Source organism: Drosophila pseudoobscura, chromosome 2, assembly GCF_009870125.1.
Source record: "Drosophila pseudoobscura strain MV-25-SWS-2005 chromosome 2, UCI_Dpse_MV25, whole genome shotgun sequence".
NCBI classification, from domain to species: domain Eukaryota; kingdom Metazoa; phylum Arthropoda; class Insecta; order Diptera; family Drosophilidae; genus Drosophila; species Drosophila pseudoobscura.
Window position 1 is genome coordinate 19,129,117 of NC_046679.1, and position 25,417 is coordinate 19,154,533.

At 39.5% G+C, this 25,417-nt stretch overlaps 2 protein-coding genes and 1 long non-coding RNA gene across 11 annotated transcripts in view; 1 reads left to right on the top strand and 2 right to left on the bottom strand.

Moving 5' to 3' along the window:
- Positions 1-13,186, bottom strand: part of Myo81F (Myosin 81F) — a 45,244-nt gene extending 32,058 nt beyond the window's left edge. For 3 of the 8 annotated variants that reach the window (XM_033385856.1, XM_033385855.1, XM_033385853.1), the window contains exons 1-5: positions 12,910-13,176; positions 5,299-5,411; positions 3,513-3,575; positions 2,832-2,939; positions 1,881-2,025 (exon numbers count right to left, since the gene is read on the bottom strand). In XM_033385856.1, the coding sequence (XP_033241747.1) occupies positions 1,881-2,025; positions 2,832-2,939; positions 3,513-3,575; positions 5,299-5,409 (427 nt within the window). In that variant the 5' untranslated portion in view covers positions 5,410-5,411; positions 12,910-13,176. Of the gene's footprint in view, positions 1-1,880; positions 2,026-2,154; positions 2,245-2,831; positions 2,940-3,512; positions 3,576-5,298; positions 5,412-12,909 lie in introns of those variants that run through there. The other 5 variants (XM_003736139.3, XM_033385859.1, XM_033385858.1 and 2 more) reach the window with 5 other exon arrangements.
- On the top strand, positions 11,937-13,151 carry LOC117185647 (uncharacterized). Its single transcript, XR_004471115.1, has 2 exons — positions 11,937-12,182; positions 12,415-13,151. It is a non-coding gene; the product is annotated as an uncharacterized lncRNA (long non-coding RNA).
- Positions 13,187-17,743: 4,557 nt separating the features above from the next.
- Positions 17,744-22,857, bottom strand: CkIIalpha (casein kinase II subunit alpha). 2 transcript variants are annotated; one of them, XM_033385861.1, is made up of 3 exons: positions 22,720-22,857; positions 22,099-22,259; positions 17,744-19,636 (listed from the first exon to the last, which is right to left on the bottom strand). In XM_033385861.1, exon 3 carries the CDS (start codon positions 19,505-19,507, stop codon positions 18,497-18,499), a length of 1,011 nt encoding a protein of 336 aa, XP_033241752.1. In that variant the 5' UTR covers positions 19,508-19,636; positions 22,099-22,259; positions 22,720-22,857; the 3' UTR covers positions 17,744-18,496. The 2 variants fall into 2 exon arrangements, with proteins under 2 accessions (XP_033241752.1, XP_033241751.1); XM_033385860.1 differs by lacking the exon at positions 22,720-22,857 and having other exon boundaries at positions 17,744-19,640.
- Between the last annotated feature and the right edge of the window lie 2,560 nt (positions 22,858-25,417).

Here is a 25,417-nt window from a genome sequence, read left to right on the forward strand (position 1 = left end):
TTGCTCCACGCGATCTCGCCGGTATTGATGACTACGAGACGCAACATTTCGTCCACTTTGGTAAACAACAGCTCTTGCACCGCGGGAGATACCGGGTAGAATCGCTCCTTTACGGGTACGGCTACCTCGATTAATTGAATTTAGTGCCTTTCGAGCGTCGTTCTTCCCAAACCATGTGTGTCGAATGCCCTGAAGCTGTTCTTCACCTGGTCCAGACGTGTCTGCTGCGTGTGGGTCAACTCGTGCGGTTCCGTTGATGTACTCCTAGTCAGCACCTCAGCATCAATTTCGGCTAATTTCTTGTGTCGTTCTAGGCCTACTATATGCGGAGCCAGACAAAACTTCCGACAGAAATCGACCCCTAGGACAGCGGTTGTTTCAGCGAGGGACACAGGATCAACTCCAACTTCTTTGCAATCCTCGATGTATTTGATCGGACCATGCGACCAATTTTGTCTGCACATGGAACGAGTTGGAGGTCCTTCGACGACTGTTTATGAGCGAGAAGCATCGTGCAGACGTTCAAATTATTGCATCAACAACGGCTTCGATTGGCGATTCATAACGCCTCGCTCGCCTTATTTCGGACTATTATGGGAGGTTGCAGTGAAGACGGCCAAACAGCATTTTTATCACTCCGTGGGATCGCCACTCTTCGGCTGCTGACATTGGTCTGCCAAATCCAAGCAGTAATAATTCTCGTCTTCTTACCTCAATTTCAGAAAACCCTGAATATCTTGGCGGTGCTCTCCTTTCAAAAAACGCAAGATTTTCCATTTCAAAACGGAGAGATTTTCCTAGCCAAAACTAAATGTTAACGACAATTTAGCTTGTGCCTTCTTTATATAACAGAGGGTTTTATGCGCGCAATACACTACCGTGTGCACTTAAAAGCCCTAAATTATGCGTTTAACAGTGAGAAAACATTGGCATCCACAATTTAGAAGATACGAGAACTATAGAGAATGACATTATATACCAACATGCCACCTGTACCTATAGCTGCTTTTCGAACCTTCCTGCAAGTGCATCGCTCCTGTCCTTTGCCTGGGTTTTGTTGCTTCCATGGCTCTGGGAAGACTCTTGCACGAAGGCCCACGATGGTGTAGATTCACAGCGGTGTCGGGGATAGTGTATGTTGCTGGCGCAATTTCCAGAATTTCACGTGCCGTTATGTCGTTCTCTCCGATGTGCTGGTTGGTGTACTGGATAAGCCGCTGCTTTTAATTTGTTGGCGATCTGACGATCTGTAGCACTGCCATTTAGGTCTCAATCGTCGCTTTTCCAGAACAAGTTATTGAATTTGCAGATTAGTTCTGATTGGGTTCGTATATACAGACATTCCATGTGGTGTTGAGATTTTGTTGCTGCAAGATTCCAGTGTGTCAACAGTGACGCCCTGTGAGACTATAAGGATGCCCTGGGAATTGAACAGGATTGAGTAGAACAGGCGAGTAATCGAATGATATCTCCGAACGTGGTTTGGTTTTTCTTGGATTGCACAGGATATTCTTTGTCACTACAATGTCTATCAAAATTAAAGCTTTTTGGAGTTTCTATGATTTCTCTTTGAAACTCTACTCATATTGCGCGAGCTATTCGTGGCACTTATTTTATTCTTATTACCTTGTATACATACAAATAGTTATATTAACTTTTTTTGTGTAACATACATTGTATGTAGACATTTCTTGGAGCGCATACGAAACACGTTCAATCACTAGCTAAAGGAAGGAAGCTTTCCGACATCAATAGCCGAGTCTATATCTATCAGTTCATATATAGTACAAAACTAAGCACAATTGTATACATATGTACATATCGGACGACCATATAGTAGTTTTAAAAGACTCGGTCCATTAAACTAAGCCTTTACTTACCAAATGATTCAAGAATAGTATTGGCTTCCAATATTTGCTGTTGAACCCAAGAGGAAACGTTCGAAGTAATTGCACATAGATATTGCAATATAAATTTTGTGGTCTCAGTTTTTCCAGCCCCTGATTCTCCAGATATCACACAGGACTGCAAATAAAAGAACAAGTTACATAATTAGTATATTAAACAAAAATTAAAAATAAAACACATTGTATAGACATTTGACATCCTTCTAGAATTATATTATTACACCTAAGCTAACCATCTGAATCTTACCTTAAATTTGGGACATGAAAATAAATGGATATAAAAACATTCATGCAGACTCCGGTTTTCACGGCAAAATGCCATTTTATATAAAGTCTTGATTTAAAGTTTTTTAGACTGGATAATTCTTTGGTAAACCAAAGGGGGCTTTCCAGATCTAATCAGGTAGCCTACTCGACCGATCCAATACAGTTGGCCTTTATCTAGCGACACTTCGAAAGTGGGATGGTAGGTGTCTTCAGGTATAGTGAGCGGAAAGGCTGTTATGTTCTTGACTGCAAATTGAAAAATATTTTGGCTCATTAACGCGAAATGCCTTGTTGATTACCGATTACTATTTAATTTTCTCATCCAATTTCTCTTTTCTCATCTCTTAGAGACTTTTCTTACTTAGATCAATGACTTATCATATTAACCACCATTCAGAGCTGGTTCATATGTTCAACAAATAACAAAAAAATTACTGCTTTGTACCAAAGTGTTAACTTTTCGGGCAATCGTTCCAATACACTATACGCATTTTACTGTATGCAATAAAAAGTTTGGTCTTTATAGAAACAAGTAAACGGACGGAGAGATAAACAAGACTAAATCATAATGCCTGCAAGAGTAAGCGAAACTTTAAAATCAAATCTATATACATATCTATTAATCTTTATTTACGTACTTGGTTGAAGTGATCTTACCTGATTTATTTGATCATCAACAATACTTTTATAAGCAGCTTCAGCTAGAGCAAACACATGAGGGTCTGAGTAACCCATTTTCCGGCCGTGATATTTGTGAACATATTCCTTAAATAAGATTAACAGATTTGAACGTAATTACTATTTAAAAATTTATTTATTATGTTTACTTTGGTACTTGTAGTGACTTTTAATACACTTGCAGAGATATTTTTAAAATTATTTATTTTGAGCTGGGGTTTATCATTGAAAACAAATATGTTAATGGTCTGTGGTCTCTTTTAATTGTAAAGTGTGTACCATATATACATATATGGTCGAAAATGTGACCAGTGAATGGCTGCCAATTCTTGGAGTCATGAGTTTTCTTCATAAGAACACACTTATTTCAGTGTGATAACATAGAAGTCTACACACAAATTCTAGATCTATGATTGGGGATATCTTTGTTAAAAACACTTAGACGGACAGACAGAAAGACGGATGGACCAACAAATAGATTATTTTAGACTTATACATATACTTATGTATACCTTATAGGGCTAGAGATTATTCCTTCGGTTTGACTAAATGACTGATTAAATGTGGTCAACATTTTAAAAACCTCTGTAAGGGTATCAAAGCTCAGTGTTCTCAATAGATTATATAGATTAATATATTTTATTCGTATTTAAATCTTACCTTATTATATATATTTATGCTTTTATATGGATTTACAGCAATAAGTATTGAGCCGGTGTAAGTCTATAGACCGCCTGTATCGGACACCAATCTGTTGTTTGTAATTTAAGAAATGTAATGTACCATAACAAGATCGCTTGTAATATACGACGTTTGTCGTGCATTTACCATTTTAAATTTTAAGGGTCAACGGTCTTATATTTGATTATTCTGCATTGCACTGAGTTTTCACAGCTATTTTGCTTGCCATCTGTATAAAAGGACCAGACTCCAGGAGAGTAGTAAAAACGTGGGCTTCTGGTCTTCGTAGTCCAAGTATGTCTTTTTCTCCTGATGCAGTTTGACAGGGATGTGAGTCAACGACATCTTGGAGGTTTGTTGGAGGCATCCGATCTCGTAGTTTTATACGTTCTCGCAACTTAGCGATAACTCAACCAATAAAGACCTGACTGGTTAAAGTCTTCTTTTTTCTCGTATTTATACTGATCTTTCCCTTTGAACTCCTGTATCCCATCTCCTGATATCCTCAAAAGCCAGGCCCCGACCCCGACCAGAGACGAAAGCCGAAGCGCGTCTTCCTCCAGTTTAGATTCCATATGCTCCAAAAACCTGTACGTTTTATGCTACACGCTATAGAAGAAATTCTGAGTTAGAGTTAGCAGCAACTTCGATTCTTAAGCTGAATTTTGACTGTAGCTTTTCCTGTACACCGTAAATTTGCGCTTCGAGAGTTGTGGTTCAAGAGATTCATTAACCTTATCGTAACCTAGGGAAAGAGATGTGGTGTGCTTTTTTTGATTTCAGGCCAAAATGAAAACTTTTCTTAACTATTTAGACACAATGAGAAATAGAGTCTCCGAGGAGCAAAAGGGTCACTCCGTGGGATTTGCAAATGCCAACAGTCACTCAGCCACTCGTTGCCGAAAAACTAACTCCGACCACTCAAAGTAGATCTTCGGGTATTGCCGCCACAGATACTAGTCCTGTGATGCCTAAACCACCAACCAAAACGACAAGTTTTTGCCTCAAGGGTGCTCCCTGTCCTCACATCTAATGATGTAACTGCTTTTATACAAAGCAAAAAAAAAGCCGTCGGCTTAAAGGTGGAGAAGTTTAATTTTTCTTATGCCAGGGAGATAGCTTCATTCAAGACACTTTTCTCCCCATCTCATCTTAACACTACCACTACTTGCTCTGCAGAATTCTGTCCAAAGCACGATATCAGATAAAAACGAGTTGGAACGTTGTGCGTTGCTGCGGAGACCGCAACTCTATATTTATACGTAGCCACTGCTAATTGATTTGTTACTTTTGGGCTATAATAATAATCCGATCTGATTCGGATTCGACAATCTGGTAGATATGGCCATTTTCTATGATTGTGCGTTTTTTTATTTTCTCGTATCTTCAATATTGTGGATGCCACAGATTTTCGTCCTTTGTGGGGGCGGCTATTGATGCTGATCCAGAATATATATACTTTATGGGGTCGGAAACGCTTCCTTCTGGACGTTACACACATCCATTTTCACCACAAATCTAATATACCCCAATACTCATTTTGAGTATCGGGTATAAAAAGATTGCAGAGCAAGTTCAAGTAGCCCCATGAAACTGTTAAAAAGAATTCTATGATATAAAAGAAAAAAGTCCCAGGGTGGGCATTTTGTTCCACAAAAAAAAACACTACTGTTTATTTAATACTTACCGTTAAAAGGACAACACGACTAAATTTTTGTTAAAAATATACCTTTAAAAAAGCTTAGTAGCAACTTGAAAAGGATACATAAATTATGTCACTACAGTATCGAAGACTAAGATTATGGTTTATTCCGGTTTCGTCAATTTCTGTCATTGTTGTCATATCCGCAACGCCAATGTTTTTTTCGATTTCCATATCTAAAAATTCAATTCAAAAGATAGCTTTAAAATATTTGCATTTTATGTTGTTTATTTTAATTCTTAGATTTTATTACTTTATATACATATGTACATAAATTCCGAAAGCGCGAAGGAGAATACTTTGACTTGTTTTTGAATACTAAACACTACTACTAAAACCACTAAAAATTGATTTGTTCTTTCTTGCTATAATAATAATCCGATCTTAGTCGTTTGTTCTCTTTCGTTTGCGCTACGCTTATTTTCCTTTCACTTTGCATTTAGTAAAAATTGCATTGTGTATTTGTAAAGCTATTAAGCGTTTTTAATAACTGTTGCAATTTGAAGTTAATGAAAGTCGAGAGGTTGTATATAATTCACAATTTATTTGCATATGTAAACCAACTTATCGCGTATGTACATATGGGGATTGGGCGAACGATTGATGCGAGGATGTTAGGATGATAGCTGCGACGATTAGCTCAAGACTGACCATGCAAGGGCTAACGGGCCAAATTGCCGGGCCCTATGCAGCAAGCTTAGACGCGAGCGAGAGAGTAGGATAGCCTGGGAGCGTTAGAGCTGCTCGGGGCCGCTGTTAAGCCGAGTACGAGAGATTGCGATATAAAGAGACGAAAGAATTCCGCTGCATGTGCATATGCGGTAGCAAATGATCTTTACAGTGGGGGAAAAGGAAATGACAACAACAAAATGCATTTCTTTTGGCAATAATGGCCGCACCACTGGCAATAATTTAAAATATTTAAGCTGCTTGACCCGACATACTCCCCCTGTTGGAAGCTTGACTTTCAACAGCATCTTTAAGGGGCAGCAGGCACAGCTTGTTGACGGCGCGCTTGGTGATTTCAGATGACGTCTTCAGCACAGCAACTCGGCCATCTCGTCCAGGCAAAAGCTCGACCAGTCTCGCCAGTGGCCACTTCATGGGAGAAAGATTCTTATCCTTATCCTTTGAGCGTTGCTGCAGTGACGTGATGTACTCCTCCGTCCACCGGGACCAAAAGAGCTGCTGCAGGTATGAAACGCGCTGCCAGCCGTAGAGGCGATCGAAGTTTAGCTGAGTGCAGGAGGATTTGCCACCATTCAAGAAATGCGCTGGAGTTAGAACATCTAGATCAGCAAGGCTCTCTGAAATTGAAACTAAAGGTCTTGAATTAATCAGTGCCGTGATGTGGCGCCAAGCAAAAATCCAGCAGCGCCTTCTGATGGTCATCGCTGAGGACCAGGCGCTTTAACTCCATCAGCTCATTCTTAGCTACGACAAAATTGGCTGCGTTGTCTGACCATATTTGCCGCGGCTTTCGTCTGGTACATATGAAGCGCTTTAGTCCATGAAGAAAAGCAACTGTGGATAAGTCCTTTATAAGCTCCAGATGAACAGCCGAATTAGTCCAAGCAAAGCTCGAAGACCAGGGTGCAGATTCCGCTCATGAAAACGGGAGATTATTTCAAGAGTCAGTGGATGGCTGCTGGGCAAGATGATTGGATGACGGCCATCAAAATCCAACGAAGAGTTTTTCAGTCGACCATCTACCCTGAGAAGTCCAAACTGATCCATGAATGGCGATAACGATGCGATTGAGCTCGATGAGGAGACTGCTCCCCTTGCCCGCAGTGACTTCATGTCCTCCCATAACTGAGTACGCTGGACTAGTCGTAGCAATACCTGGGTTCCATGTTCAATGTCTGAGACAGTGAGTCCGGGGTGCCGAATTCGGTTGCAAAACTTGTGAATGTATCCGAAAACGCGTTGCAAAGAACCATGAGCCCAAAGAGGTGACTCATTCAGCTCAATCGGATGAGCCCCTCGAAACAGAATGTCGGCTGGGTTTAAAGCTGTAGAAACATAGCGCCATTCCATTTTTTCGGTTCGACGGCTCGTCCAAGAGAGCGCAACGGCAGAATTACACCAACAGTAACACCTTCCCTTGAAGACATTCATTCCAGCTATCTCAGATATGAGCCGAGCCAGCAACTCCGCTCCACAAAGCTCTAACTTTGGTACTGTAAATGTCTTCAAAGGAGCCACACGAGATGTGGCACAAAGTAAGTGACTGTTGGAGTGCTGACCCTTGGACACGACATAAATGCTTGCACCATAAGCCTCGATGCTGGCATCGCAAAATCCGTGAATTTCCAGCGTAGAGTCTGGAAGGAGTACAATCCGAGGAAATTCAAGTCGACGAATCTGACCAAAACAGGTGCATATTTCCTGCCACTCGGTGTTCAGTGCGACTGGAAGGCTTTCATCCCAGGACAACTTCTCTTGGCACAAACGCTGGAGAAAGATTTTGGATTTAGTAGTTCCGGGACCAGCTAGTCCGAGAGGAAAGTAGAATCGCGCTATGGATGACAAAACAGAGCGCCTGCAGGAATTCAAAGAAGATTAAAGGGCCGAGAACGAAAATAATAGTAGATCAGAAACCGGATCCCAAGCAAGTCCTAAAGTTTTAGTCACATGGCTGCCATCGTCGAACTTCAAAAATGTTTCCTTGTCCTCTTCCGGAACTCCATCCAGCATAGCAGGGACGTTCGAACACCATTTCCTCAATCTGAACTGACCTCTAGACAAAATTCCAGTAGTTTGCTTCAGAATTCGGATAGCCTCTTCCTAAGAGCTGGCTCCAGATATCAAGTCATCCACGTAGAAGTCACGGCGAAGGATTTCAGCTCCAACTGGAAACGACATCTGATCGTCCATTGCCAACTGATGCATCGCTCGCACAGATAAATAGGAGCCAGGCTTCGTCCCATAAATAACGGTGTCCAATTGAAACACACGCAAGTCTTCTTCCCTGGAGTTTCTCCACAGAATACACTGCAAGTTGCTATCCTCGGTCGAGACTCTTACACAACGATACATCTTACAGATATCTCCCGTAATCGCAACGGCGTATGACCGAAATCGAGCAAGAATATGAAACAGTTTGGGTTGGCTTACGGGACCAGCCATTCAAACGTCGTTCAGGGAATATCCAGATGAAGTTGAAGCGGATCCATCAAAAACGACGCGAAGCTTGGTCGTAGAACTATCTTCCTTCATGACGCAATGGTGAGGCAAAAAATATAGGCAGTTGCTGATTGACTGGACAGGAACCTGACACATATGGCCTAAATCAAGGTACTTCTTTATAAATGCTGCACGCAGAGATTAAACATCAGGGCGACATCAGGGTTAGGAATCTACGAAGCGCTTGATTGTAAGATTCTCTAAGGAGATCCAAATTGTATTTTGTTGGCAGCCGAACACAATAATCACCTTTATGTAGTCGACGGAAATGCTGCACAAAGTGTGCTTCACAATCTAGCTCTTCTTTGGTAGACTTTACTATTGGTTCGATGCAATTTTCTACCTCCCAAAACCTCCGAAGAAGCACCTCAAGCCGATCGTCTGTGGCTTATAAAACTCCGGATCAGCTGTTCGATGTTCAATGGAATGTTCCAGTTTTGAGTGTCAATTCCAAAGCTTGGCTGTCGATCGGTTATGCTAGTGGCAACAATGGCAGTGATGAGAGTTGAGTAATCCAATGAGCGAGAGTGCAGGCCAACAAAATTCCATCCGCGACGAAGCTAGAGTCGCCTATTCCCGAGACTGCAGTCGATGATTTCATTTTTCGAAGCTGAAGCTGATTCGCGAAACGAGAATTTATTAGATGCAGCTGGGAGCCGGAATCCATCAACGCTCGGCAGGGAACTAAAACTCCGGAACGATTTTTGCCTAAGACCGTAGCCGTGGCAAGTAGAACAACACCATTCCTGAGATCTTGGGCAATAAGGGCAGACGAGGTAGACACTAAAGTAGAGGGCTTAGTGGTATGCTCAGACGGCGTAGACTCAGACAGCGCAGACTGAGATGGAGTATACGGCGCTGTATATAGTTTTACAGCTTCGTAAACAGAAAGCGTAGAACGTCCGCACACCCATCACGTTGAAATTTATTAACACATCGGCTAATAATGATCACGTAATCGCCGATCTTGCCCAATTTTTCCAAACCCCCTATTCTGAGGAAAGCTTCCCTTCACCGAGGAAGAACGGCATTTTAAGTCGCTTGTTAAATGAACCATCTCTACTTCATAATCGTCGACTAGTTAAAGCCGATGTTTTTAACGGGTCCTGACGGAGTCTGTGTGGACCGTTGCTTAAACTATCCACACTGACCACCGATTCTTCATGCTTCCCACCGATCTCGAAGGAATCGTATATAATACCTCTCCATAAGAAAGGCAGCAAGTCTCTGCTATTCCTAAAATGTTTGAAAAGATTTTAGCTCTGCACCTGAAACATCTCTGCAGGTCAGATATATCTCCAACTCAGTATGCATTTTTATGGGGGCGATAAATAATCACGAATTTGTTAAAGATTACCTCTTTCATCATGAAAGTTGGAAGCCTTACAGACGAATGTTATTTACACCGACTTTAGTAAAGCATTCGACTCTGTCAACCATTTCATCCTGAGATGGATTTCTAGCTACCTTTGTTCCAGGTCTCAAAGAGTCCTCTTCAAAAATTCCCTCTCTGCACCTGTCAAGGTTACTCCGGGAGTACCACAGGGCATCCATCAAGGCCCCTTACTTTTCAAACTCTTTATTAATGACTTGGCTTCGCATGTATGCGGATGATGTTAAATTCTGTGTCCAGTATAAGGACATTTCATTTCATTCTCGCTTACAATCCGATCTTAATAACTTTCATGGTGTTGAGCAAATTTATGACGCCTTTATGCCTCTAAATGGAAAGTAATGACATTTCACCGTTCTAGCCCCTTGCTGGCCTCATATAACCTTGACGGAAGTTCTCTTGAGAGAATTACCCTGGTCGATGATCTTGGTGTTATATTAGACGCCATGGCAAATAAAGCCACGGGTGTGCTTCAGCTTATCAAGAGCTGGTGAAAAGAATTTGACGACCTCTTTAGAACAAAGACTCTCCGATCTTGGAATATGGCTCCTGTGTATGGTGCCAGTGCACAATCAGTACAGAAAAACTTTTTAATCTTGGCTCTGCGGGCCTTAACTGAGATGCGGGTGTGAGAATGCCATCTTACTCTAGTATATCGCTACTAGTAAACCTCCCATCCTTAGTTAACCGTAGAAAAAAGATTGGTGTGATTTGTATGCACAACTTGATGAAGGGTTTTCCCTGATATGTTGCGCAGCATAAACTTCACGATTCTTATCAGATTCACTAGAAACTATATACCGTTGTCCCTTTAACTTTTTAGATCAAATTATTTCTTGCAGGAACCGTTTAGGGTCTTATGCTCGGATTATAATTCGCTCTTAATAAATTACTAATACTCACATACCTTTCTCCTTATTAGTAATTGTAGTGGTATTTGTATTTTGAATGCATTCTTAGTTCTCTTAGTAAATTTTGTTATAGTTTTCCTCGCATATTAGTCTAACAGCTATCTTTACTGCATGTTCGCTTCGGCTACGCGCCTCGCGTCATGCGGCAGTGCCCCTCGGTCGGTTTGCATATTGCCTGTGATGCGCGCGTAACAGCCTTCTGCTGGTGTCACACGGACCACTTGACAGTGCAGTAATTGCATCGCCACTTGTAGGATGCAGTCATTGCATGTCAACGCCCAACATACAAAAATTAAAGATGGTGGTTTTCACGTATCTTCATAATTGTGGAAGCCACAATGTTATTTACACAATGTCATTATTGACTAGTTTAACAAAAACCAATTCATTCATAAATAAAACGAGGGGGAACGTTGTGAGTTGTTGCGGAGACCGCAACTCTACATATATACCCGATACTTAGTCAGTATGGCTCTCCTGCGGCAGACGCCGCTAATATTAAACGACACGACAAAGACTGCGTGCGAGAGAGACAGAAAATCAGTCTGAGCGTGACGTCGGGCGCTGCGTAGCCAGTGCAAATTGATTTGTTCCTTTTGGCTATAAAATTGATCCGATCTGATCCAGATCCAGCAATCTGATAGATATGGTCATTATCTATGAGTCTGCGTTTTTAGTTTTCTCGTATCCTCAATATTGTGGATGCAACAGATTTTCGTCCTTTGTGTGGGCGGAAGGGGGTGGGGCGAAATTTTGACACAAAACGGTCAAGGTCCGATATCACTGGAGTGTGGACACCAAATTAGGTGCCTCTAGCTCTTATAGGTTCTGAGATCCTTGAACTCATATTTTGCAATTGGCAAAACCGACCATGAAACCTGTGTGTTAATGAATGAAATTGTTTTCTTGATTCTGGCTCTAATAATTATACGATCTGGTTCAGATTTTACACTCTAGAACATATAGTCATCCTCTACGATTCTACGCTTTCAGTTTTCTCGTAACGTTTTGAAATATTCTTGTAGCAGTGACATATCACAGAAGTCTGGATCCAAAACATCGTTGCTCCAGCTCTTATAGTCTTTGAGCACTAGGCGCTAATAGGGACGGACAGACGGACGGACGGACAGACAGACAGGGCTTAATCGACTCGGCTATTGAAGCAGATCAAGAATATATACACTTTATGGGGTCGGAAACGATTCTTTCTGGACGTTACACACATCCACTTTCACCACAAATCTAATATACCCCAATACTCATTTTGAGTATCGGGTATAAAAAGCGCTGTGCCACGACTTCGTCTTGCCTAAAATGATCATAGAATTGCCAAGCTGTGCAGTATATTTTTCCGCCATAATATTCAACAGCCTGATGAAATAGGGGTACTATTCATAAGGGTAAACGTGGAATCTATTTTGTGACCCGAAATCGATCATCAGCTGCGCCCACAGGTATTTTTTTTACAATTTTCCCATTTGGGTATATGTACGTATATTTAGGTAAAATGCGTGTTAATTTTCGATATAAAGCCATATGCTCAAAAAATCGCATAGCATTATTCATAATTTACGTGCATATGTGTGTACATATTTGGTTAGCGATGGTTATATTTAAATTAAATTTTAAAGGTTTATTTTTCCCCAAACAAAATGTAAACATAATTATATTGTTTTTTTTTTGTAGCAGCAGGATTGGCGCGTGTTTTTAACATTAACTGTAAACTCAATAGGTATGATATGGTGATGTGTCGCAAAATAATTGCCTAAATTGCACTTTGGTGGCACAAACGAAATTTCAGAGCACGTCAGCTGAAGGATAAAATGCACTGTATACACATTAGCGCTCCAAAATTTGTTTCATTTGAAACTATAAATATTGGTTTATACAAATACGTAGACACAAAAATATACATATAGTAAGTTCTAGGATATCGTCATAATCAAAAGGTTTAGCATGAGCGTAAGAATCTGAAACAAACTAAATGTATCTACTCATCACATTTGCATGGACATATCATCTGCATATGTATGTACATAGTGTCAGTAAACAAGTTTTAACAAACACTGTCATCTTACTCCTCACTCTTTCAAGAGATATAACACAAACAAATGTAATCTAAAGAAAATCATATTTATACAATCGCATTCTTAAATTTATTATTGATTTATTAAACTGCACCTGGATTTTGGTTTCCGGGTTAACTTATCCTATATTAAGGGCGGGTCTTTTCGAAAGATAAAATATATGTTATATCGAAGCACCAATAAAGGTATGATTGTATATAAACACAACTATTCTATTTCTGATTTTTTATAGCGACATTCACAAGACTATGGCAATTCTCATGAAAATTCATATATATAAAACATGGTATTTTTAAGGAAATAAGTTATCCTCTGTTGTAAATTACTATAACAAAACAATCGAAAAAATTTGGATTGTTCGATATTTTTTTAACGGTGCCTTTGCCTCCTTTAACCTTTTCCACAGAGGGAACGTTGGGAATTTTTGAAAGATGTGAAACATCGATTCTCTTGGGCAATATCCATAATAAAACAGCCGAACATAAAAAATCATACAGGCTGCGGTTTTTATTTAAGTCTGCGGATTACATTTTCAGCCAAAACCTGTTTTATCGTTTAAGGTGCTCCAGTTTTCACAAATTTTTGTTATTATTCAGACAGGCTCCGTTTTTCACTTACTTTTGCGGATGACCGCTCGAATTGGCTCTTTTACTTTTCTTATTAAGGGGCTCTCGGTTTCACAAATGTTTGGTATCGATCAGTTTCAATTTCTCATTGATTCTGGCAAACAACAACAGCTGACCTGGTTGCTTTGAAAAAGTAGCGGGATAAAAATGCCTTTGTGTTTTCAATTGATTGTTTTGAAGCAAAAAGACGGCACGCAAAAAGAACACGCAAGTTAAGAATATGTTCCTACCCGGATTTTCTGTTACGTGCATGTTAGAAACACAGTCTGTACTGTGTTATCAATGTTCCGATAACCAAATCGGACTGCGACAGCTGTTTGCACCAAAACGAGAAAAAAGGTTGCCCTGAGCATTTAATTCCGAGCCAAATTTTAGGTTGGGTTAAGAAAACGTTATTTATAAAATAAGCACAAGTAAATTTGCACTTATATTAGTGTCAAGTTTATGGTAATTCATCAATAAGTCATCTATATTTTCCTTATGCATCTAAGATTAGAATTTGTTATGTAAAAATCCGTTTATGTTTTCGTTTTGAAAAGTAACAAATCTGTCGGATTGTACAAATGGGAGTTGTAATTTATGCGATTTCAAAAGTAAATCGGAAAACTTTTGTGAAAGTGAAAAACGGAGCCTGGCTGAATATGTTTAATTTTCTCATCGTTTTTTGCAATCATGAACAGCTCAACTGGTGATTTCATAAATATATAGATAGGAAATTATTTGATAGCACAATTGCAATGGTGGTGTAACTACAGTTTGGAGATGCACTTATTTCTGTTTTTGCAAGATCTTTTTTTAAACGGGCTGAAAATCCCAAAAAAAATTTTCCACGATTTTATTCCATTTAGCACGGTACAAAATAACAACACAACTAGATAAAAATACACACAGCTAACAAGCAACTAGAAACCATACGAAAACAAGAAAGAGCATTAAGACAATATGTACATATTTGTTTCTCTTTCTTTTTTTTGCGTATACACACATACATACATAGATAGATATGTACATACAACGAAATTTACTGGTAGGAGAATTTGGGGGAATTCCCTTTTTTTTGGAAATTTAAGGGAACTGTATTTTTGCAATAGAAATTGTTTGTGAGTGAGTGGAACACCGTAGCGGGTATCCAGAGGAAAATTATCCAAATGAAGAAGTCAGAGTGGTTCCAATAAATTTGTTCCATAAAGTTGCGTACATATCTAAGTTGGCAGCTTATAGCGGCGTGGAAAACGTAGCTAATACTTAGCTTAACAAAGGCACTTTTATCACGCTGGATATTTTCAAAGCAACCAGGTCAGCTGTTTTTGCCAGAATTGATGAGAAAAAGAAAACATATCGATGACAAATATTTTTGAAAACGGGAGCACCTAAAATCGAAACGTTTTGGCGCCACTAACGCATTCTATAGAACTGTTTTTTACATCTTTCCTACCTTTGCTCCATTAGTTTCCCCTCCCAGAAATCTTTCTGTCACTATTTCGTACACACCGCGGCTATTAAACTTAAGGATTATAAAATTTCGTTTATATGAGATGTTTAAGCTGTCTGGCTTGCAGTAAGATTTTTCTAAGCATTCAATTTTAAAATCGTAATTTTCCATTTGTAACACTCTATGCTATAAGAACTGCTTGGCTAAATGTAAGCTCAACTTTAAGCGAGATCCTAAACAATTTTTTAATTTTGTTATCTCTAAACATTACAATTCATTACAATTCAGTCCCGGAGATCCCGAGTATGCTGCCCGCGGTGTCGGACGTAGGAGGACATCCTGGATGGCTATGTGTCCGACGAGAGCGACCTTGGAGCGACAGAGGACGGAAGAAACCTGAATGGTGGACTAATAAACGGGGGGAGCTCCGGAAAGCCTCCCGAAGACTCTTTAACAAAGATTAGGCTGAGAACGTTGAGCGTAACTGGGCCGAATACAAGTTCAGTCGGTCAACTTATAATAAAAAACTTAGGAAAGCCAAACGCGCCTCCTGGCGTTAGTTATGCAGCGAAATCGAGAACAACTCAGAAGCTTCGCGCTTGCGCAGAGTTCTCTCGAAGAAAACACCCACCCTGGGCTACTTAAAGAACACCGACCAGTCGTGGACTACGTCCAGCGATGAGTCGCTAAATCTTCTCCTAAAAACTCACTTCCCAGGCTGCGATGAAAACAGACTTCTGGGGTTGCATCTCACGGCAAGTATTCCTCCCAACCTAATCTCAGACTCGCAGAATGTCTATCGGAAGGAAGCCTAATTGATCAGATGCTACAATGCAGGGCGGTTGAGGCATCACTGGGGACGTCAACGTCCACCAGTTTGGTCAGCAGAGCACACCGCAGGGCGGAATCCTCTCACCCCTCCTATGGGTGTGGCTGCCGCGTAGTATCGTATGGGGACGATGTTGCTATAGCATTCTCCGGAAAATTTCCGCAGACGTTGTGCGAGTGCATGACAAGTACTCTCACGAAGATATCGAGATGGGCAAACAAATGCGGGCTAGGACGAGTCAATCGGTCTAAAACGGAACTTTTTCACTAAGAAGTACAAAGTTCCGGTACAGACTCCCCCAAAACTCTGTGGGGAAGCACTAGCTTTTAGCAACAATACCAAGTATCTTGGGGAATGACCCCGTATATAGTTCGGTGGATAAACATCGCCATCATACGACCAATCATGCTCTATGGAGTGGTAGTATGGTGGCCAGCCCTAGACAAAATAACTTGTCTCCACAGGCTCAGTAGAGTTCAACGCATGGCAGAGCTATGCACAACTGGTGGGGTACGCATTACTCCAGGGGAAGCCCTGGATACCGTGCTGGACCTCCTTCCCGTAGATCTCTTGGGAAAGAAGGTGGCAACACTTTCCCCTCACAGAATGAGAGAAGACAAACTGTGGAAAGCGTCCGCGGTTGGGCACTCGGGAATCCTGACGAGACTCCCGCAATTACCTGAGAGGACAAATTATTGTATCCCTAGTGATCACCACTCTTATCAGAGAGAGAGCAGGTAGCGGTGCCTTTGACTACGTGTAGGCTTCTTACGCAGGAAATATTCGAGCATTCTCGAGATCGATATAGCGATCATCGATCGAAAAAGCGCTTTGCAGTTACCCGAGCGATCGCGGGACACTGGCGGATAGACACTGACGCCTCTAAGCGGTCAATCCCTCACAATGACTTCTGCAGGAGTTGTACCGACGAGGAAGAGGAGGAATCGGTCTCCCACTTCTTCCGTCATTGCCCAGCTCCTGGAAATCGTCGTCTTCAGTTTGGATGGGACTGCCCCTAATTTGCAATAGTGTTGTGTTGCTCATGAGTAAGTGAACAAAAAAGAGTTGTTCACTTAAGTGAGCAACGAAACATGTTCCTTCCAAACAGTTCTTTTTTGATTGTATTTTGACGTATTTTGAGAATAGTTTTATGTGTAGTGCAGTGTTACGCATTAAAAATACAAAATAGTAATAATGTAAAATTATAATTATCTTGTCGTGGTCTTCATGTTAAATACTTTTGAGTCATTATGGTTCCCCTGTGAATTATGTACAATTTTAAGTTGCCACAAACAGTTCTTCTAATGCTGGTAAGTTCAATACAAGTATTTTTCTGTCTGTCTGTCTAAAGATGACATTTGATTTATGTGATTACTTCATGCGCGACGCTGTACAAGTCTGGTTTGGGCACCCTCGAGGTACTCCTAAGGCAGAAATAGTTATGCACAATTTTGTTTTCTTGTTACCCATATGATCCTCAATTTGTCCGATATTCATTGAATGAACCACATTAAGACACTGTATCTAGCGTTAGCACCGGATACCGATTTCCTTAGTACAGCTACACCTATTTTAATGCAGTTTATATGCCAGTTATTTCGTCTCGGCTTCATCGCTTCCTTGTCCATCACCAGCCTTGCTAGTCCAAATTACACTTTACCTAAACAACTTTACACAATTACGCGCCTTCATCCATATGTATATATATCTTAAATTAACAAATGTAACAATATAGTTATTGCTACAGTACCGTTATTTATATTAAAACAGAAAAAAAATTAGTGTGAGGACTACCTTTCAAGTAAAGTTTATTTTCACAATTAAATCGAAACTGCATACTGAAAACTTGGGGATGTTTTTCTAGTTTTAGAAAAATTTGATGCAAATTTAATATTTTGGATGACACATTAATTAACAAAAACCCCACACATGCTAGAATCAATATTGCTAATAGCCAAACTGTAAGAAAGAGAAAACAGAATATCTAAATAATAGAATATCACATGCAATTCGATTCTCCAGAATTCACGGACAAAATACATTGAACAGTATATGTTAACTGTTTTAATAATAATATTTAATTACATGGGTACAAAACATATACTTTACTCCGTCTTTTTTTAATTATTAGGGCATAATAAATATCCTTCAGCTCAGAAGCAACATTTATAAGCTGATTCAAATTTCAAAGATATTCCTTAAAAAAAACAATAAAAATTTTATTTCACTTGCATGGTCTCAAGAATTAGTCTATTGAAATTGATACTGATGGTTAACGGAAAATTGAAGATGAGTAAATTTAGTTATTGTGGGCGGACCTTTTGTTGAAATTGTAAAATGTTAGTTGTGACTTTATTAATGAAATCAAATTCAATTTGAATATTTTTTACAAAGGAAACTAACATTTTGTTGTTGCTTTTATAATTTTATGTGTAAATATATGATAAATATAATGAAGTGGCGCTCTTGCATTTTATACGCAAATATACTTTAGTATTTGCTTCCATTTATGTTTTAATTTTTTTATTTCGATAGTCAATTTTAGAGTCGGTTTGAAAACGAACAAAAATGATCATCCCCACTTTTATCATATTTTACAAAACAAGTGGTTTTTAATTTTTGTGGAACAGTGTCAATTCGGTGTATATTTTCTTCTCGAACAAGTCGTTAACTTGTGATTTGTTTGTAGAATATCTGAATTTTTGTTCGCCTCTTTCTGATTCAACTTTTTATTTATGTTAAATGGCTGACATCTCGACCTCGTCAACTCCATATTTAGATTTTGCTTGACTTCTTATTGCTGATTGTTTGGATTCATTTGTCCATTGACAATGGGTAAAAAATATGGGTGAGCCATAGCTTCGCGAGCGGTGAGTCGGTCAACATGATCGTAACGCAATAGTTTATCAAGAAAGTCTAATGCTTCAGGAGAAACTAGATGTTGGTTGTCGGAATGAACAAATCTTTCCCATCTCTTTCGTGAGTGACGTTGTAAGATGTCGTGAAATCGCGGATCTAGGTCAATATTGTATTTATCTAAATATGCGTAGAGCTCTTCAGTGCCCAACACCTTTGCAATGCGTACCAGTTGGTCATAATTGTCATGACCATGGAAGAACGGCTCTTTTCGAAATATCATCGACGCCAGCATACAACCCAAGGACCACATATCAAGTGAATAGTCGTACATCTGATAATCGACAAGAAGCTCAGGTCCTTTAAAATATCGCGATGCCACCCGCACATTATACTCTTGGCCTGGATGATAAAACTCAGCAAGGCCCCAATCTATAAGGCGTAACTTCCGATTTTCATGGTCTATCATTACATTGTGTGGCTTTACATCTCGATGCATAATGCCCATGCTGTGACAGTAGTCAAGCGCCTTCAGAAGCTCAAACAAATAGTAGCGAATCTCGTAGTCTGTTAGTGTTTGGTAAAGTTGTTTAAAATCCGTGTTATTGACGTGCTCAAATATTAACGCTGGGGTGCGAGAAACTGGATCCTTAACAACTGCTAGCAGTGTTATGATATTTGTTCCACCGCGTAAGTTCTCCAGAATTTTAATTTCACGCTTGATCTTCTTCTTTTTCACAGGTTTTAGAATTTTGACAACACATTTTTCTGTGGTTGTAATATTAATAGCCTCGAAAACCTCGGAATACTTGCCACGCCCAAGTTTCCGGACCAATTGGTAATCGTCTTGATTGCCCCAATCGACGACATAATTTTCGTAGTCCCAATATTCATCTGGTTTGTGCGCATTCACATCTGTGTATACACGGGCGGCACTTGGTAATGTCATTTCCACTAATGGTTTGTCCTTTCGCTGTACCTCTTCTGCAAACGTTAGTTGTATGGAGAGCCGTGCGGCTTCGTAATATGCCTCAGGTTTGTATTGATTGCTACAAACAACAATATTGTTATTGTTTGACTGTCTGAAAGAAAAACATATTTTTTTTGTTTGTTATTTGTTGTTTAAGTATATATCTGATTTTTTGTATGTCCCTAATTTTTACAGAAAAAATTATGTCAGCAATAAAAAACAGGAAGAGGAAGTTACAACATACTTGGGGACCCGTACGCTCTAACTAAAATTATAATAAATAATATGAATGCTGTGAGGTATGCGATTAGATTTAGATTCATCATACGCCGACAGAGCACTTTTTATACCCGATACTCGAAATGGGTATAGGGGTTTATTAGATTTGTGGTGAAAATGGATGTGTGTAACGTCCAGAAGGAAGCGATTCCGATCCCATAAATATATATATTCTTGATCAGCATCAATAAACGAGTCGATTGAGCCATGTCCGTTTGTCCGTCCCTATCATCGCCTAGTGCTCAGAGACTATAAGAGCTGGAGCACCGACATTTTGTATCTAGACTTCTGTGATAGGTCACTGTTATAAGTGTATATTAAAACATCGCCCCGCCAACTTCCGCCCCCACAAAGAACGAAAATCTGTGGCATCCACAAATTCAGAGATACGAGAAAACTGAAAACGCAGAATCGTAGAGGATGGCCATATCTTCTAGATACGAAAAAGCGTTAGAAACGTGTGGTTTTCAAAATGATTTGTTTCTAAATATATGACTATGATACGTAAAAGCAAATTAGTATAAACCATAGCTCGCACATAACGGTCAACACTTTTTCCCTTTGCTGTCTGGTCACGGACGAAACAGAAAAATACCACGCACAGACGGTCTCTCACCGAGCAGACCACTTTTTGTCTCTTCGCTTGTGTTATGTGCTTCGAGAGACAACTTAGAGAGACACTAGTGATCAAGCGCTCACAGAAAAAGAGTCGGTAGATGAGCTGAACCAAACAAGTGTTAGAGTAAAGTGTTATTAGTTTTTTCCTATTGGGGTTATTGTATTGTGATATGTATATTTTTTATATATTTGCGAGTTTTCTGCAAACAGATACGATGAAGAAGAGATGTGATGATAATGGAGGTCATACCCATTATAAATTAAATTCATTTTAAGCGCCAATATTCAAACAGCATACTATTCACAAAAGCAAGTGAACTGCCATAGTTGCCATAGGCACCAAACCTACAAGCATACATACGCAAAAGACACTTTTTTCGTTCGCTCGCAACAAAATTCTCAGTGAAAAACAGTAGCAAAAGGGAAGTGAAAAAATCGGTCTTTGCTTGAAGGAAGAGCGAGTTAAGCAAAACCGATTTAATCTGATATTTTCTGTCTCTTTTCTCAACGTGACCGTAAATGAGAGGGTTTTTTCAGAAACGCCGAAAGTGTCAACCGTTATTTGCGAGGTCTGGTATACAATTTTGTTTGAAATTGATAAAGCGACAACAAACGAAGGGGAACGTTGTGAGTTGCTGCTGCAACCGCAACTCTACATTTAAACCCGATACATAGTCAGTATGCCTACATTGAGCGACAAAGAGTGCGTCCGGGAGAGACAGAAATCGCCAATCTGGTAGATATGGTCATTCTTTACAATTGTGCGTTTTTAGTTAAGTCAATATTGTGGATGCCACAGATTTTCGTCCGGAAAGAGGTGGGGCGAAATTTTGAAATACACTTGTGCAGGTTCGATATCACTGGAGTATGGATACCAAATTTGGTTGCTCACTTTTAGCGATAGGCAAAGCCGACTTTGAAACGTTGAAAATTGTTTTCATCATTCTAGCTATAATAATGATACGATCCTGTTCAGATACTGCAGAATTGAAGATATTTTCATTCTCTATATATCACAGAAGTCTGGATACAAAATTTCTCTGAGCAATAGGCGATCATAGGGACGGACAGACAGTCAGGGCTCAATCGACTCGACTATTGATGCTGATCAAGAATATATATACTTTATATACTTTTACCACAAATCTAATATACCCCATACTCATTTTGAGCATCGGGTAAAAAAATAAAAATTGAAGAAATGTTTGATTGGGAAAACCTTACGCTAAGAAAGTCAAACAGGCATGAAATTTCAGAGTGCGGCTTTTTTTGTCGCTGGGTGTATATCATATAAGAAAACAATTTTTCGACCGATCATTTCTATGGAAGAACTTGGTATACGGGTCATCATTTGGGCCCGTTGGAAAATTTCCGTCTAACTAATTAGGAGCCTATTTGCTTGACTTTTTTTTAGTTTTCTAGTTACATTTCCTAAATCAATAAATTGATGGCAACACACAGTTTTCTGACGATTTGTGCCAGAGACTCTCATATTCATTATTCAATGGAAATTCGAGTGTCATAAAAAAAAGTATAATAATGTCTACAGCGCCAGTAAATAAAAGTTTATATTCAATATAACAATTTTTGTATCCTAATATACTAAACGAAGTCTACAGTTAAATTGTAGAATTGGTCTCAAATTAAAAATATTCTTATTCTCAACAACGTACCCAAACGTATAAAATTTGATGTAATTTAACCTTGGTGGCTTCGATGATGGTTTATTGATATCTCTGCAACCCAGAGAGGCGATCGTCGGTTGCAATAGTGGTTTTGAGAAGTAGGCTAATTGACGCTGCACCCCGACTACGTTCCATAGACGATTAATGTTCTAATATAAGATGCAAAATAAAAAATATATTTAGTACTAAACCTGTTTTTTTATAAAAGAAATAAGCAAAAGGTTAGATATGTAAACAATTAACGCATTATATACATATGTATATAGATATTTATACATGCATGTGACAAATGAAAAAAAAATATATTTAAGCAGAATAAAAGGATTCTTTCAATAACATATACTCAATTCAATAAAAAGCAACCTGCATTTCAAGCTTGAAAAAACACAAGTGTAGGTATATGTATGTATATTAATGTATTTAAGTCGGAAGATTTAATGCCGCATGAAACACATTAATATATGTATGTATGTACATTTACGCCAGAGTATAAAAATACATACACATAATCGAATGACATACGCATGTATGAATCTCTGTTGGTAATACGAAAACACCACAGTTGTTAGTTGTTTTCATCATATAACAGAGCTTTTTATGGATACTCACGTCGTTGCTAAAGGCGTCGCCGTGTATAATGTCCAAAAGTTTTTTATTTTATGGTTAACCGCCAATCATTACCGAATGAGTTCTGCATAATAAGTAATGTGGCTGAAAAGAATAGACCTTATTGTCAAGAAACAAATTTTAAGAAAAGAATTCGGGACAGTAGAATTGGAACAAAAAATTGGTTCACGTGTATTTACATGGTAAATAAATTTAGTCGAAACCACCCATAAAGTAGTTTGGAAAAATGTATGAGATTCGTTTAGTGTTGGCAGCAATGAGCCCACTTTGTGATAAAGTTGGTATTTAATTTTGAACGTGGAATTAAATTGTTGACCGTTTGCAGCAATATTGTTAACTATTTCTATTGCTCCAAATGATGTCATTTGGAAACATGAATTGACTTCAAAAACATGCTTCGATCAGGATCTGACCGATAAGTAATCCGTGCAATGGTTTCGGTGGTGTTTCAGTTTCGGTTAACACTCGAGCAACACATCCCAGCTGGCCCATTTTTAAATTTGAGTGCATGACAACGCATACGTTCCTTTTCCAAAGTACCAATAACCACTTTTGAATCAGCATAATATCACTAACCATACAGTATATGTATTGTTAACTATTTCTATTGCTCCAAATGATGTCATTTGGAAACATGAATTGAATCTGCGAATTGACTTCAAAAACATGCTACGATCAGGATTTGACCGATAAGTAATCCGTGCAATGGTTTCGGTGGTGTTTCAGTTTCGGTTAACACATTGAGCAACACATCCCAGCTGTCCCATTTTTGAATTTGAGTGCATGACAACGCGAACGTTCCTTTTCCAAAGTACCAATAACCACTTTAGAATCAGCATAATATCACTAACCATACAGTATATGTATTTAAAATCAGGCTCATGCTGGAATGCTAGTCGAAGAAATAAATTTGATGTAAATGCTTTATTAAATTGTTGGCGTTGTTGGTCAATTCCTCTACGTCTTTCGACTATGTATGATACCGGGTACTACCCAGTGTGACCGCAGCGCACACCAACGGCCACATTACCAGCTGAATTTTGTATATAAAGCAGCTACGAGAAAGCCATAACCGGCCCGCCATCGGCGGTTGCTTCGTTCCACGTCACTGCAGAAGGTTGGAAAATATCGTTGTTGTCTTCAAAGCCCAAAGTAGCGCCCCTTAAAACCAAAACGCTCCCATGGCTTCAGTTATGTGCCGCTCACCCTCTCGCAGATCCGTGTTACAGAACCAAGCCCCTATTAAACGTCTCTATCGAACGTATCGTTTATTGGTCGGATTCAGTAGAAACTCTTCATTGGATTCGGTCTCATCCATCGTCGTTGTCGACTGCCGTTTCGAATAGAGGAAGATTTAAAAGTGGTCAGATGATGTTATATGGCGGCATGTACGCACGAAACAGAACCCAGCAGATATTGTCTCAAGAGGTTGTGACGTCAACGAAATCGTCCAATCAATCTGGTTCGAAGGATAATCATTTCAAGAGGATGAAGAAGAAAACTGGTCCAAGAACTCTCACCTAAAACCTTCTGTAGACCTTCAGCTGGAAAACAGGAAGACTGCGGTTGGGCTGACCGCTGCGAAGTTCGGATTCCTGTGGTTAAAAATTCGGACAAATGGCTTCAGTGGCAACCCAACCTGGCCGAGGACAATCTGCCGCCGCAGGATCGGCTCGTCGGGAATGTCAACGCCACGCACGCAGAAGAGGTCGTTGACCTCAGGACTAGCACTGGCATAATATTTTTTGAATTGTTAAGCTTTGAAATCGTAGTTTTGAAGTCTAGTGTAAGTTACGCTAGGGCAAAGAGGGAGCACAATAAAAGCTCGCTCTTGGTGAAGATGCTAAGAGGTGAAGTTGTAAGAAAAAATAGAGCATTCGTTGAAATTGAATAATATCGAGCGAGATTCCCTTTCGTCTCGCCCAGCAAATTACAGCCAGACAAAAGTTTCGGTTCTTGTTCTTTAATTTTATTTTTTTGATTATTTCTTTTACTATTTGTTTTTGGGGTTATATTCAAATTTATAACAATTTAAAATGAACTAATACTCTTTATTTGGGCTCTCAAGGGCTGTAGCGCAGCAGCAGTATGTTTTGGGTAGAATCATAATGGTTATTTTTATGTTATTCTACATGTAGTGTGGTTCAAGAGGGAGAACATTAACAGCTTGGTTCTCCAGCTTCGTTAGTAAACTTCAATTCCGGCCGGGTTTGTAGTTCCGATCCCTGGATCCGATATTCAGGATTCGACTTCTGATGGAAAGTGGCGCTACGTGCCAACACATCCAAACCGAGATTATTTTCTGTTGCTAGGCGAGTTGATCAAGTCTCCATGGTGTTTTGATCCTTCATTTCTACTCATTTCATTCGCTGAACTGGTCCGCCGCAGTTGGAAAACTTGACGTTGACATGGACGTAATCCACTTGGTGAAGCGAAGAAAGTATGTTCACTGCCGCACAGGAGACTATCTATACCCTCAAATTCGTCGATAATGTCAGCTTGTACACTTACAGTCACCGACACCAGATGAGCGTCGTTTTGCTTCACATTAACTGATTTAAAACATTCAACAAACTTATTTTGCAGAGGATATTCGTTTATTTCAGAAGAAAAAACCATAAAAGAGCAGCTTAAAGTTTACCCTTTTAAAAAACGGGAACGGATTTGAACTTAAAAAACG

Coding starts and splice junctions, on each gene's coding strand:
- CkIIalpha (XM_033385861.1), bottom strand. CDS start 19,507: ATGACATTACCAAGTGCCGCCCGTGTATACACAGATGTGAATGCGCAC.